At 34.2% G+C, this 13872-nt stretch overlaps 1 protein-coding gene and 1 long non-coding RNA gene across 28 annotated transcripts in view; one reads left to right on the forward strand and one right to left on the reverse strand.

The window, feature by feature from the left end:
- The first annotated feature begins 1278 nt into the window (after nt 1–1278).
- Nucleotides 1279–13872, forward strand: part of LOC126694308 (nicotinamide/nicotinic acid mononucleotide adenylyltransferase-like) — a 74181-nt gene continuing 61587 nt past the window's right edge. For 7 of the 26 annotated variants that reach the window (XR_007645709.1, XR_007645708.1, XR_007645707.1 and 4 more), the window contains exons 1-2: nt 1279–2716; nt 13247–13305. Coding sequence is in view for 13 of the 26 variants with exons in the window: in XM_050390485.1 (XP_050246442.1) it covers nt 1539–2716; nt 13247–13304 (1236 nt within the window). In the remaining 13 variants the exon portion in view is untranslated. Of the gene's footprint in view, nt 2717–3029; nt 3612–3850; nt 3910–8262; nt 10545–10857; nt 10944–11478; nt 11533–11732; nt 11818–12333; nt 12414–12831; nt 12934–13246; nt 13306–13397; nt 13551–13872 lie in introns of those variants that run through there. The other 19 variants (XR_007645705.1, XM_050390476.1, XM_050390495.1 and 16 more) reach the window with 17 other exon arrangements.
- The window catches only part of LOC126694314 (uncharacterized), a 61951-nt gene continuing 58162 nt past the window's right edge, over nt 10084–13872 (reverse strand). For both annotated transcript variants that reach the window (XR_007645713.1, XR_007645714.1), the window contains exon 3: nt 10084–10199. This is a non-coding gene — a long non-coding RNA (uncharacterized LOC126694314). The remainder of the gene's footprint in view (nt 10200–13872) is intronic.

Consider the following 13872-nt stretch of genomic DNA (forward strand, 5'->3'; position numbering starts at 1 on the left):
TAATAAATGATAGCCAATTAACTCAAAGTTTGGGGTTCATATTAAAAATAACGAGAACGTGTAATTTAGCAAAGAGATTTTCAACGTATTAATCCAATAAAAAAAATATTAAATGATGTAATATTCACAAAAGTTAATATATATATATATATATGAAAGAGAATATTTGAGTTAGGATTAAGTTTTGCATATAATGTAAGTTTGTAACTCTTAGAGATGTTAAACTAATCTATAACTTTATATATTATTGGATTTTAATAATTTTTTTAGAAGTATATTGGATTAATATTCTGAGAATTCGAATATATGTATATTCCACCAGATGTTTATATTTCTAATAGAGTATCCAAAATTTTGTTTAGAGAAAACAAGAATCATTTTAGCTTTTGCTTGTGTGTGTGTGTGTGTGTGTGTGAGAGAGAGAGAGAGAGAGAGAGCCCCTTGAGTACATTTGGGATTTGATTTTTCTAAGTGTCATTAGGGTTGCCATTCTAATTTTTTAGTTTAACTTTTTTCTCGACACCACCTGTGAACGTAGATTTAAGGTCAATCCACATAATTTTTGTGCTTCACATGTATTTGTTTTCCATTTTTTTTTTAAATTTTGCATAAATCCATTATTCTTAGAGTGTGTTGTGGACAAAGTACCTTTTTTTTTATAGTGTTTATCGAAAGATATGGTATTTGGTAATTTTTATGTTAAATTTGTTACAAAAAGGTAAAAGTTGGATTATTTTCAAAAAATTTTGAGGCAACAAACAAAAAACAAAAATTTTGACGACAATACTTTTTGGTTTCTATATTTTGGTCATATTTATAATTTGGTCTTTAAGTTTTTATAATTTTATTTTGATCTCTATATTTTTAAACTTGTTGTCCTTTTGGTCCCTAGTACCATCTCATTTACAAAGAATGTCTAAGTAATAAATGGACTTATTTACAAAGAATGCCTAAGTAATAAATGGAATTCACTACAAGTTTGAAATTATTATTTTATTTTTAATTTTTTTAAGTGAGATGATGTCGGGATCAAAATATCAGTAAGTTTAAAAATATAAGAAAAAAAGTGAAAGTGTTATAAAAAATTGAGGAACAAATTAAAAATAGAACAAAATAGAGGACCATAAAATAAATAAATAAAAGCAAATCCTACAGAAACCGTGTGGCCCTCCAAAGAAACACACGGTATGGATTGGCATTGAACGGCTAATGTGAAAGGAAAGCAAAAGGTACACTTTACTTCTGAAATTTAAATAAAAATAAATAAATAAAAACTAATAGAGGAATTCAGCTGCACCTCCTGAAATGAATTTACAATAAAAATGCCTTTCAATCGGTATGTTTGGCATTGAAAGGCTAATGTGAAAAGCAAAAGCTGCACTTTCCTTTTGAAATTCCCAAAAAAAAAAAAAAAAAAAATTGCAAATAGAGGAAGGACGTTCCATCCCTCGCTAGCAGTAGCAGAGTAGTAGTATTAGATTTAGAGCAGAAACAAAAGAGAGCAAGGAAGGACGTTCCACATTCAAGCTATTAATATTATGCGCTGGAGTTGGTTCATGCCATTTCATCATTTCTTTAATAAAAGAAAGCGAAGAGAGGAAAGAGCGTTTTATGAGAATGGAAGCCTGTTACTTGAGAAGCTGATTGCCTCTTGCAATGCCAAGCCTATTCCCATCCGTACCTTCTCCGCTCAACAGCTCCGCCAAGCAACCAACAACTTTTCTTCTGAACAGCTGGTAACGGGGTTCTCTATTTGGTACAAGGTTTCTCTTGAAGGACGATTTGTTTTCATTAAGGCTTCTTTTGTTTGCAATGCCAAGCCTATTCCCATCCGTACCTTCTCCCCTCAACAACTCCACCAAGCAACCAACAATTATCCTGCACAACCATCATGGGAAATTTATTGGTACAAAGGTTCTCTTGAAGGACGAATTGTTCTCATTAAGCATTTAGATAATTTTGCCAATTTCGCCATCAATGATTTAGTGATTTCTGCACAAATGAGTGGTCACAGCAATGTATTAAAGCCCATAGGTTGTTGTCTCCACACTCGAATTCCCATTTTGGTGTTTGAATTTGCCGCCAAGGGTTCCCTTGCAGATCGAATTTCTGTCTCCCGTGTTACTGAACTACAACATGAGCCGATGGTGTGGGAGAGAAGGTTAAAGATTGCAAGGCAGATTGCTCATGCTGTTTCTTATCTCCATACTGCCTTCCCAAGACCTGTCATCCACATGGCTATCTCCATGCGCTGTATCTTATTAAATGAAAATGATGTTCCCAAATTGTCCAGCTTTTATTATTCTGTATCAATTCCCGAAGGTGAAGCTGACGTGGAAGGTTTTGATGGCATTCGATGTCTAGGTTTCTGCGCCCCCGAGTTTATAGCAACAGGCAAGGTAACTGAGAAAGCTGATGTATATGATTTTGGTCTGTTTCTTCTAGAACTTTTAACTGGAGAGGATTCTTATAAAATATCCCGATTGACAATTGGTAAAGATTCTAGTTTATTAGCATACATACATAACAGTGCTCAAGGTAGTTGCATAAACGAGATTGTGGACCCTGCAATCTTGGCTAAAGATGGGGATGGAGGTGCTAGTTTTGAGCATCAATTACAAGCTGTGGTGGACCTTGCCTTGACATGTACAGAGGAAGATCCACAAACAAGGCCAACTATGGTTGATGTCACCAAACAACTCAGACGGATTGAGAGGTTCGTTCCGTCAGTAATTATTTACTCACTTGATTTCATCCAATCATATGTTGTAGATAAACAGATTCACATTATTGCATATCCAAATGTTTTAGGCATGACAACAAACAAAATTTACTCACTTGATTTTCAAACAAATGGCCATGGATGGAATTTAGAAAAGTTAAAAAAGCTAATTTGATGGAGAGCCATTTAATGACATTATTAAATCCCCATTGCTACTAAGAAGCAGGCCTAATAAACTGGTATGCATCTTAAGTAATAAAGGAGAATTCTCAATGAGATCAGCTAATGGTATTTCGCAATCACACAGGTTCACACAAACGGGTGAAGAGCTTGGGGGAAATTTGCAGAATTTAAAGCTTCTTGAGAGTGTTGAAGAGCATGCTTCTGCATCATTGAAAAGGAACGCTTCTAGTGATGAAATCCAAGCAGTGAACGAAGCCTCTGAAAGGCCTCTTGAAGTTTAATTGTGATGCAACTGAATGATGACAAAGCTTGTATGGCAATTTTACCTGTCATTGGGAAGGTAAATTAAAAGTTTGGTGGGCCATGAAAATTCTGTGGGTTTCACCAATAGCAGTAGTAGTTCAGGCTATTTTTTTGGAGCATTTAGATTCTAAAGAGATGAAATTACAGAAAGATATCATTATGGCAGACCCTTAATGTATGTATTGATGCTATAAGAACTGGAGGATATGTTGTTATTGGCGAAGGAGTTTGATAATTTTTCTTTTGTTTGAATAAAAGGAATGCAAACTAAGTAGTTCATGGTCTTAGTAACTGGCTATGTATAGTGGTTTGTTGAGGGGAAAAAAGACTTTCGTATTGTTTAGTTGGTTTGTAAATTTTCTTTTTTCAGAATATATATGATTTCTCAATTTAGTTTGGCAAATCTTTTTCTTTTTGCAAAATAGTCTTAAATTTTGCAATTGACCAAATTCTGGAAATCATCTGAAAAGGTTAAAAGTGGTCCAAATTTTCCCATGTCTTCAGAATTTGAATCCTTTGTCAAAAAAGGAGCTTCACCCCAGTGGCTTTTATTGACTCAATTGTTTTAATTTATGGCTGCTTTACGATCCTTTGCTTGCTGGTCTACCCTAAACGTTACAACTCTAATATTGAATTTTTCAGGATAACATTAAAGTTGTGGATGAGCTTATACCAAACCAAATCAGCTCAACAAGAGTAAGGTAAAAGTAAAGCATATTTGTTTATTGCCAATATAAAGATGAATTTAACACTGAAGGTTTAAAAAAAAAAAAAAAAATTTATATGTATCTCGGGGACTGCATTTCAAGAGGGTTGTCGATAAAATATCTGACTGCAGATGAAGTGATTGATTATATAAGAGAACAGCATTTGTACCTGAACTCAGATGATAAGTGATGATCTCTTTAGCATCATATTATACTGTACATAATTGATCATCATCTGTAATAACCATAGCATAGGTATATAGTGCCATGTGCCTAATTTATTTTAACTTATAATGGATAAATAATGATAGAGATATGTATTATTTATTCAAATAAATTAGTTTGGATTAGGATTAAGAATAGTTTTATTGATAGATAATAGGTACTTTTTATTATTTATTTTTATCTATTTGGAAGTTTGTATAAATTCAAATGTTGACCATGAATAAAAATAGTCATGAATTTTTGAATAATAGCTTGTACGTCTGAACTTTCTTGAAGTGGTCTAGTCTATCTAATTGGAGGGCTTGGTTTTCTCGAAACAACCAATATAAAAGCACAAGTTATCTTTCAAGTAAAAAAGTCTTGTTTGAATGCATGCAATAAATGTGTTTGGAATTGAAAGTCCACTTTCTGAATTTTTTGGTCATGACTTTTTTACTACAATTCCGTGCAAGCTAACTGGACTTGACTAGTATTACCAGCCTTCTTGAGGGCATCCCATTCAAGAAATTATTTGATATGATGGAATGTGATCCTCCCAATTAATACAATTCAACTATTATGGATTTCTTTTAAAGCAACTGTGGTGGATTTTAGTGACCGTAAGAGCATTTTCAGAAGGTGTTCTATAAATATTCTATTTTGATACTAAAAAGCTTACTTTATTATTTTAGCACATCATTTTACAATACATTCTACATCATATATTCTATTATTCAATTCCATACATTAAGATAATATATACAATACATTAAAAAAAGGCGAAAAGCCACTTTTAGTCCCTACATTTTCAAACGATTCCCATTTTAGTCCCTACATTTTATTTTTACCGCTTTTAGTCCTAATCCTGAAAAACGCTTCTCGTTTTGGTCCCTGCCGTTACATCAGAAACGGAAAAAAGCTGACGTGGCAAACGACAAGAATAAATAATAGTAAATTAATATCCACGTGGCTTAAATTAATAATAAAAAACGTTTTTTTGCATTAAAAAATGCCACATCAACATCTAAATTAAAAAAATTAATTTATTAATTTTAACTAAATAAAAAAATTAAAAACAGAATTAAAAACTAAAAATTACATGAATTGAGATCTAGGTGTGTCTTGAACAAGAATACAAACCCAGATCTAAGAAGACAAACCCAAAAATTAAAAATCTCAAAATCACCATTTTCTCAAACCCAGCAATATCATCAAACCCTAAAGCCTCATAGTATCAAATCAATCCAAAAATACAACACTACCAATCCTAACAAAAAAATCTCAAACTCAGAACAACCCATCTCATTTAAAAAGAAACCTAGCAAACCCACCCACCTCAAGCAAACCTAGATCCGGTGGCCATGCTCCCCGCCGACGAGCTCTTCTCCGACGGAAAGCTCGTTCCACTACAACTCTCGTCGGTCAAACGTGAGAGAGCACATCCACCTGAAAATCGCATAGCCCATCCACCTGAAAACCATCGGCCCATCGTGAACCCATCAACCCGACCAGATCAGGTCCAAGGCGGCGGCATGGCGGCGTTGAGTTCTCTTTCTCTCCCTTTTTCGCATTTGGCTTTTGTCGCTAGTCTTGGATTTTTTGGGGGGAGGAGGGGTTTGTTGATTGTGTTTGTTGGGAGTGGGCCACGGTGTTTGTACAAAATTCATGAGTTTCATGGGTAAATTTTTGTTGGGTTGTGGTTCCAATTCGGGTCAGGGTGGCGGTGGTTGGTGGTTCCGATCTGGGTTTGGTGCGTGGCTTGCTTCGTGGTTTGGTTCTTCATTTGTGGTTTGGTTTGTGATTTATTGGTGGGTTTGGTCACTGTGATTGTCCCTGGGTTCATGGCTTGCTTCAAACGTTGTGGTTGATGGGTTGTTCTGAGTTTGAGTTTTTTTTGTTTGGATTGGTTGTGTTGTATTTTTTGGATTGATTTGACACTATGAGGCTTTAGGATTTGATGATATTGCTGGGTTTGAGAAAATGGTGATTTTGAGATTTTTAATTTTTGGGCTTGTGTTCTTAGATCTGGGTTTGTGTTCTTGTTCAAGACACACTTAGATCTCAATTCATGTAAATTTTAGTTTTTAATTCTGTTTTTAATTTTTTTTAATTTAGTTAAAATTAATAAATTGATTTTCTTTAATTTAGATGCTGACGTGGCATTTTTTAATGCCAAAAAATATTTTTTATTATTAATTTAGGCCACATGGACATTAATTTACTATTATTTATTCTTGCTGTTTGCCACATCAGCTTTCTCCATTTCTGATGTAATAACAGGGACCAAAACGAGAAGCGTTTTTCAGGAAAGGGACTAAAAGCGGTAAAAATAAAATGTAGGGATTAAAATGGGAGTCTCTTGAAAATGTAGGGACTAAAAGTGGCTTTTCGCCTTAAAAAAACTAACAATATATAAAAATACAAAATAAAAAACCCACCACCCCCATTGCCCCACATTTTACCTCACAAGTCACCACCGTTCATCACCCCACAACCCACCATCAAAGACACCAAAACCACCACATAAACACCCATAATCAAACCCACCACAACTTAGAACAAAAACCATTGCCTCAGTGGTTAATCGACAATATCGAGATTGAATCAGCGAATCTGCGACATCGAAATACAAACCCAATAAGCTGAGATGCTAGACGAAATTGTAATGTTTTGCTTTGAGATGAACTAAACCGAACCAAGTAGCTTTAGTGTAAGAGATAGAACAGAGAGGAGAGAGCGAAAAAATAGGGAAAAAAAAAATCGGTGAAGGAGATTTTATAGATTAGTGATGATGGAATTTGTGTGATAGTAGAGAGAAAATTGGTGGTGGCTCATGAATGGAAAGAGAGGAGAGCAAAATGGAAGAGGAGAGAACAAAAGAGTCTATGAGAGTGGAGAGGGTGAAGTAGTGAATGTGTGACTCAAAGTGAAGATAAGAAGAGATATTTTATTTGAGATGAGAGAGAAAGATGAATAAGAAATAATAAAAACCAAATGACATTTCCTTCCGTACCGTTCCAAAGATGAGATTCTACTGTAGCAAATGCCAAAACTTTTTGGCATTTAACACTCCTCATGATAGTCTGTTTTTGGTGTTTGGTGTGCCAAATGCCAAATATTTGGCATTTGGCACACCTGATTCTATAAAATTAGCAGTTGTTTAAGGAATAGTTTCTTTTCACTGATTGGGAGGACTACAAGGCTGTTCTCACATTGTATTGAATAATTTCTCATCTCAAGCCTACTTAAAAACGTCTAGAATTTGTATGATTAACACAATGGTTATACCATCACTTGCAAAGAACCTTTTAATTGATTTTCAGCTCAAAGAGATTGATCCCAAGATGAAGGATTAACATTAAGTGTCTCTGAGCCATTGAACCAATGACTATAATTAATCTTTATGTAAAGAGTAAACAATGGTTTAATAATGCAAGTCCAAAAATTGACTCAAACAAATAAAAATGTTCATTAAGGACTCAATAAACGTTTATAGGAACTAGAAATCCATTGTAATTGAAAATCAAAAGGACTAATAATGTTTCTCTCCAAACCCATCTCAGACAAAACCTTTAACTATAACAGTATATAAATATTAAGTTCTTATTGAGAATTATTTGAGAGCTTTTTAAACTTGGCACACAGGGTTATCTTTGGAGACTGAATTTATAAAAGGTTATGTATTTTGACAATAAATTTTCAACCAGGCCTTTAAGATTTGCTTTTGTTGCGAAAGATTCTTTCAGTAGCATTTCCGATGTTTGGGTTGTATTTGCTGCAGTTGGTGTTTGGTGCTTCTCTTTTTTCTTCTTGATTTTGTGCTCCTTCCCCTTTCCCTTTGAGTTTGGGTCACTGTCGGATCTTGAAAAAAAAAAAAAAATGAGGTGCACAACATTAGATGGCCCATGTGTGGTAATGTCCAAAGGTAGTTGTAAGAGCGTGGCTTGGATCCTAAGCCCAAAGGGTAGAAGGCTTAAGGCCCATAGAGTCCAACACAATGAATTTGTAGAGAGTGGGTTGGAAACTAGGTTTTAATAAGTTAGACAACAATTATAATGGGTCCAGATGACAAGAAAACAAAGATAAACAGGTTTTATTCAAAGAAAATCTTCCTCGGCAAATCATGAATTTGTATATGATAGGCATCATGAATTTGAACTTGCTTATGGATTATTATTGTGGGCTAAATCATGTTTTGTAGAAGCATTAAGGGATTGGATTTTGGTACCTTGTTTGTTGATTCAGACATGGTTCTTGTGAATTCTCACCTATCTGCAGGTTACATGGGGCTGCTTGCAGTAAGGAGTGATGGTATAGAAGTGAAGAGAAGTTCAGATGGTATGCCATGTATGGCAGGGGGATGGGTAGTGTTGATGTTGGTAGTGGCAGGGTTATAGCAGCAGTTATTGTGCTCTGATGGCTGGCTTCATTTAGGAAACTTAATGAATAAACTATTTTAGGTTAAACTTTAGTATGGACTAATGTGCCCAACAACAATTTATTACAAACTAAAATGTGCTTATTATTTTGATAAGAACCTACGTCTAGAGGGAACTTGCTTGTACTCTACTGTTCTGATCCTTACAGCAGTGGCTGGCAGCTATTTAGGCTTGCCTTCATATGTACAAGCTCAGGAATTCCCTAACTAGATAACTAATCTACTAACAGCTAGCCTAATTGATCACATGGTAAATGCTATTGAGCACACGGGTTCTAACTAACATTACTTAGGCAACTATACAAGAGAGTTACAACCAATAGGCTAGTATATCAAGGCCACAAGACTAACTACCAACTAACATAACTAGTGCTGCACTGGCATGCTTGCTGTTACTGCCTAAGCTTTACTTCTGCAGTCTCTAGACACTACTGTCTGCTGCTTCCAGCTGCTTGATAGACTACTCTAACTGATTAGTTGAGTTCTTCACTGTTACTATACTGAGTGAGATAGCTGCTTAGTTGCTAATTACATAGTTCACTGCGTATCTTGATAAGCCACATAACTCTTGTCAATGCATACCCTGCTGCTGCATCCCTCAAGGCTTCTACTGAAGGCTTCTGTATAACAACTACCAGCAGCACCAATATTAAGTAGGCAGGGTAGACAGGGTCTTAACATATTTGGGACTATTATGGCTGTTCAAGCCTACTTCAGAAATGCCTTTTTTTTTTCTTTTTTCTTTTTTTTTTAAGCCAACTTCAGAAATTGGTCCTCAAGTTAATGTTATTAATAAGTTGGGTTTTGGAAACAAAAAAAATGCAGTCTCTTTTTGGTAGATTCAATTGGTTGGATGTTTTTCATTTCACTCATCAAATTTCCTTGATGATCCTGATTCTGTTCTTATTAATTGGTAATCCGTCGAAGATTATTTTTTGATAGGTAGCAGAGCTGTTCTATTAATATTAAATAAACAATTTATGTTCACAATGTTGAAACGCAAAGGATCAACAAAGTACAAGAATATCATGTGAAAGATCTAAGAGAAGCTAGGAACTCAAAAACGGAAGAACATTGTGTTAGACCCCAAGCTTTGGACCAATCAAAAAGAGTGATCTTTTAAAGATGTCTTACTATTTGTTTGTATAAGAATTATTTTATTATATTGGGCACTGTTCAGCCTTACTAGTACTTCATCTATTTTGTGGGAGGAAGAGATGCCATTTGTGCTAGGCTCATTGGCTAATTCGTGAATGTAGTTCTAAGTTACAGTTGACAAGATGTTGAGCCAATTGTTGAATAACAGCCATTGAAGTGGAAAAAATTGATGCCCTCTCAGAAAGAATAAAACTCAGTGATTACTAAATATATAAATGCAACTTAAATATAGAACTCTGTTACTAATTTTTATAATAATACATGCATATTTATGCCTACTTCATTTCTTTAATGAAGCAGTCTTCTCTTAATACAGTTTTTCCTACTTATAAAAAAATACATACATACTGGTTATTAAACTTGTAGCTGCGATACTTTGCTTATGAAATAGACTTGATGATGTATGTTGCACTGCATGTTACCAATACTATCAACTTATATATCTAATCATGCTTAGATTTATATTATCTGTTAGTATTTAGACCTTGTTGATTTTGATGGGTTCATGGCAGTTAGATAAATATTGGATGTACTAAGTTTTGAACTTAACTCATCATAATTATTAGCATTACCTGCTAAGTCATTGCTTGAGCATTGCAAGAGTGTATTTTCAGTTAACAATTTAGCAGATCTTTTTGTTGTTTGAAGTGCCAGATATTATTTTATATGTATGAAAGGAGAAACACTATAATAATGTTGTACACCTCACACTGTCTTCAATGAAATTGTATTTGTGTAAATTGATTGAAGTATACGGTGGCCATTCTTTCTTCTGAAAACTCACATGCTGAGATCGCTATCACTTGTTATCTTGGGTTGGCTAATGAAGGTTCTTGTTGTAGAAAATTTGTTCTCAAAACAAGTAAAATTTACTTTCTTCTTTCATTTTAACTATGGTGCCTCAGCAAGATGATATCTTTCTCCATTTATTGTGAATGAACCCTTCTTGGATATCATTTTTGACCTGAATTCTGGCTAGTTTCATACAGAAAGATCTCATTCTAAAATTCGTGTTCATGAATGGTGAAATTTGTGGAAAGTATTTGCTGTTCTATTTAAATGTAAATATGAATTTGATGGAATGCATTATTAAGTTTTCATTGGTATAATGTTGATTTGATTACTTACAATGTTGTTCTTAGAGCTGGCAAGAGATGCGCCGAATGCAGAAGGCTATTGTGTTATTGGAGTTTATATGTCACCTGTGAATGATGCATACAAGAAAAGGGTATGTTTCACTTTTTACACATTTCTTGAAACATTAAATTAAATGGCCTCTTTAGGAAGTGAGTAACAAACCTCAATTTCTCCAGGATTTCTCATCAATTTCTGTGCCTGAATTTGTAATTATCTGACAACCCTAACTCCCCCCAACCCACTGGGGTGGGGTTTCCCAATGCACACTATGTGCCGGGATAGAGAAATTGAAACTACTACACACACAAATGAACCCTTCTTGGAGTACTTATGTGTAACCTTATCCATTTGAGTGCTGCCTTGTAGGGACTTTTTTTTTCCTGCATGGTAGAAAATGTTGATACTGTTATCATTTGTCATGATTGATAGATATCTCATATCATCACTCATGGGTTACTTGATTGAGTTTGTTTCTATTAAGTTACTCTATGTTTTAGTTATCACCATCCTGCCTTCATAAAGTTATATACCCCCTATCTTTCAGTGACCAAATATCAATATGGTGTAACAAAGCAGTAACTAGAGTTTTTTCGCATGGCCTTTTATCTGCTGTACATCGTCTACAGTTGTGTCATCTAGCAAGCAAAAGTTCTGAATTTGTAATGGTTGACCCATGGGAGGTAAATTACTCCCTCTCTCAAGTTCTTTTTTTTTTGTTTGGGTGCAATTTAGAGCTTATGCTTGCTTGAATATAGTACTTTGTTTCATTTTGATATAAATGTGTTCTCATCCTCAAGTGTAAAATTCTACTGTGGCCTTATCTCATCATGTTTTGCATAGTTAGAAATTTAATTTTTGAAGTTCTAAACTCTTGTTACAGGCAAGACAAAGTACCTTCCAACGCTCTTTAACTGTTTTATCCAGAGTTAAGAGTATTTTATGCGAGAGTGGGCAGGTACCCAGAGGTATGTTTAGACGAAATGGTATCTTTTATTTGCTTTTGAGTGACTAGACTAAATAACTGTGATTACATTATCTTGAATCTTTTTCTTCTGATATAAACACATATACGGATGAGCACTCATGCACATTCACAAATAAAAATTGGATGGCTTTCATTTTAGGAGATTGGATCAGGAATGCTTTGTCATTTTATATTTGGATTTGTATTGGGGGGGGGGGGTCTGTTGTTGAAAACACCCTTTAAAAGGGAGGCCTTCGCAGTTGGGTTCAACCAATGGAAGTGAAGGGATCTGGGGAAGGAGAGGGAAAATTCTACCCTTGGTTGGTAGCTTATTATCACCCTTAGTCCTTAGATTGAAAATATATTAGTTTGTGTTACTGATTTTGATTATATATTTGTATTAATGACCTTGATTTATTATGTTTAATGAATTTCTTTTCTAACCTGGGTCATATTTATGTGTTTTCATTGTTGCTTTAGGCAGAATAACATTAACTTGCTTTTCTCCTGCTTCTAGAATCCCTTAAGGTTATGCTTGTCTGCGGTTCTGATCTGCTCCAATCTTTTGGCATTCCTGGAGCCTGGATTCCAGACCAAGTATGTACTCTCAACATATATTGGTTCTCACAAATTAGGCGCTTATAATAAGATAAATATTTCACTAAGTCCTTGATTTGGGGATACTACTGTCATTTAATTCTCTTTTGCTATAGAAGACAATGACATGATCGTGAAATTTGGATATATTTAGTTCTTTAGTTCATCTGAGTGTAAAAATTCCAGTTTCATAAAATGGTAGTGTGTAAGTTCAAGTAGAATGATTTATTTAAATGTTTCTTAATATCAGGAGCATATTCTTGAGCTGAAATGCATATTGTAAAATTAATCAGGTGTTGAATTTCCTCGGTATGCAGATATGAAGTCTTTATGGGATATGGATCAAACCTTTTTGAATTGATCTATAATTAGTTGCCTTGGATTATAATGTTCTATAAATCTTGTTATTGTTCTCCAGGTCAGGACCATATGCAGAGATTATGGTGTGGTTTGCATTCGCAAAGAAGGACAAGATGTTGAGAAAATTATCTCTGATGATGAAATTTTGAATGAATTCAGGGTAATCAAAATATTTGAATTGTTCCCATGTTTCTTGATGTTTTTTCAACTTTGAACTGCAATATATATCATGTCTGTCGTTGTTTGCATATTGATTGTCCACATTTTTGCAATTGACCAAATTCTGGAAATCATCTAAAAAGCTTAAAGTGGTCCAAATTTTCCCATGTCTTCAGAATTTGAATCCTTTGTCTTAAAAGGAGCTTCACCCCAGTGGCTTTTATTGACTCAATTGTTTTAATTTATGGCTGCTTTACGATCCTTTGCTTGCCGGTCTACCCTAAACGTTACAACTCTAATATTGAATTTTTCAGGATAACATTAAAGTTGTGGATGAGCTTATACCAAACCAAATCAGCTCAACAAGAGTAAGGTAAAACTAAAGCATATTTGTTTATTGCCAACATAAAGATGAATTCAACACTGATGGTTTAAAAAAAAAAAATTAATTTATATGTATCTCAGGGACTACATTTCAAGAGGGTTGTCGATAAAATATCTGACCGCATATGAAGTGATTAATTATATAAGAGAATAGCATTTGTACCTGAACTCATATGATAAGTGATGATCTCTTCAGCATCGTATTATACTGTACATAATTGATCATCATTTGTAATAACCATAGCATAGGTTATATAGTGCCATGTGCCTAATTTATTTTAATTAATACTGGATAAATAATGATAGAGATATGTATTATTTATTCAAATAAATTAGTTTGGATTATGATTAAGACTAGTTTTATTGATAGATAATCAGTATTTTTTTATGATTTATTTTTATCTATTTGGAAGTTTGTATAAATTCAAATGTTTATTACAATGAATAAAAATAGTCATGAATTTTTAAATAATAGGTTGTACGTCTGAACTTTCTTGAAGTGGTCTAGTCTATCAAATTGGAGGGCTTGGTTTTCTCGAAACAACCAATATAAACG

This window comes from Quercus robur, chromosome 8 (genome assembly GCF_932294415.1).
Source record: "Quercus robur chromosome 8, dhQueRobu3.1, whole genome shotgun sequence".
In the NCBI taxonomy this organism is placed as follows: Eukaryota; Viridiplantae; Streptophyta; class Magnoliopsida; order Fagales; family Fagaceae; genus Quercus; species Quercus robur.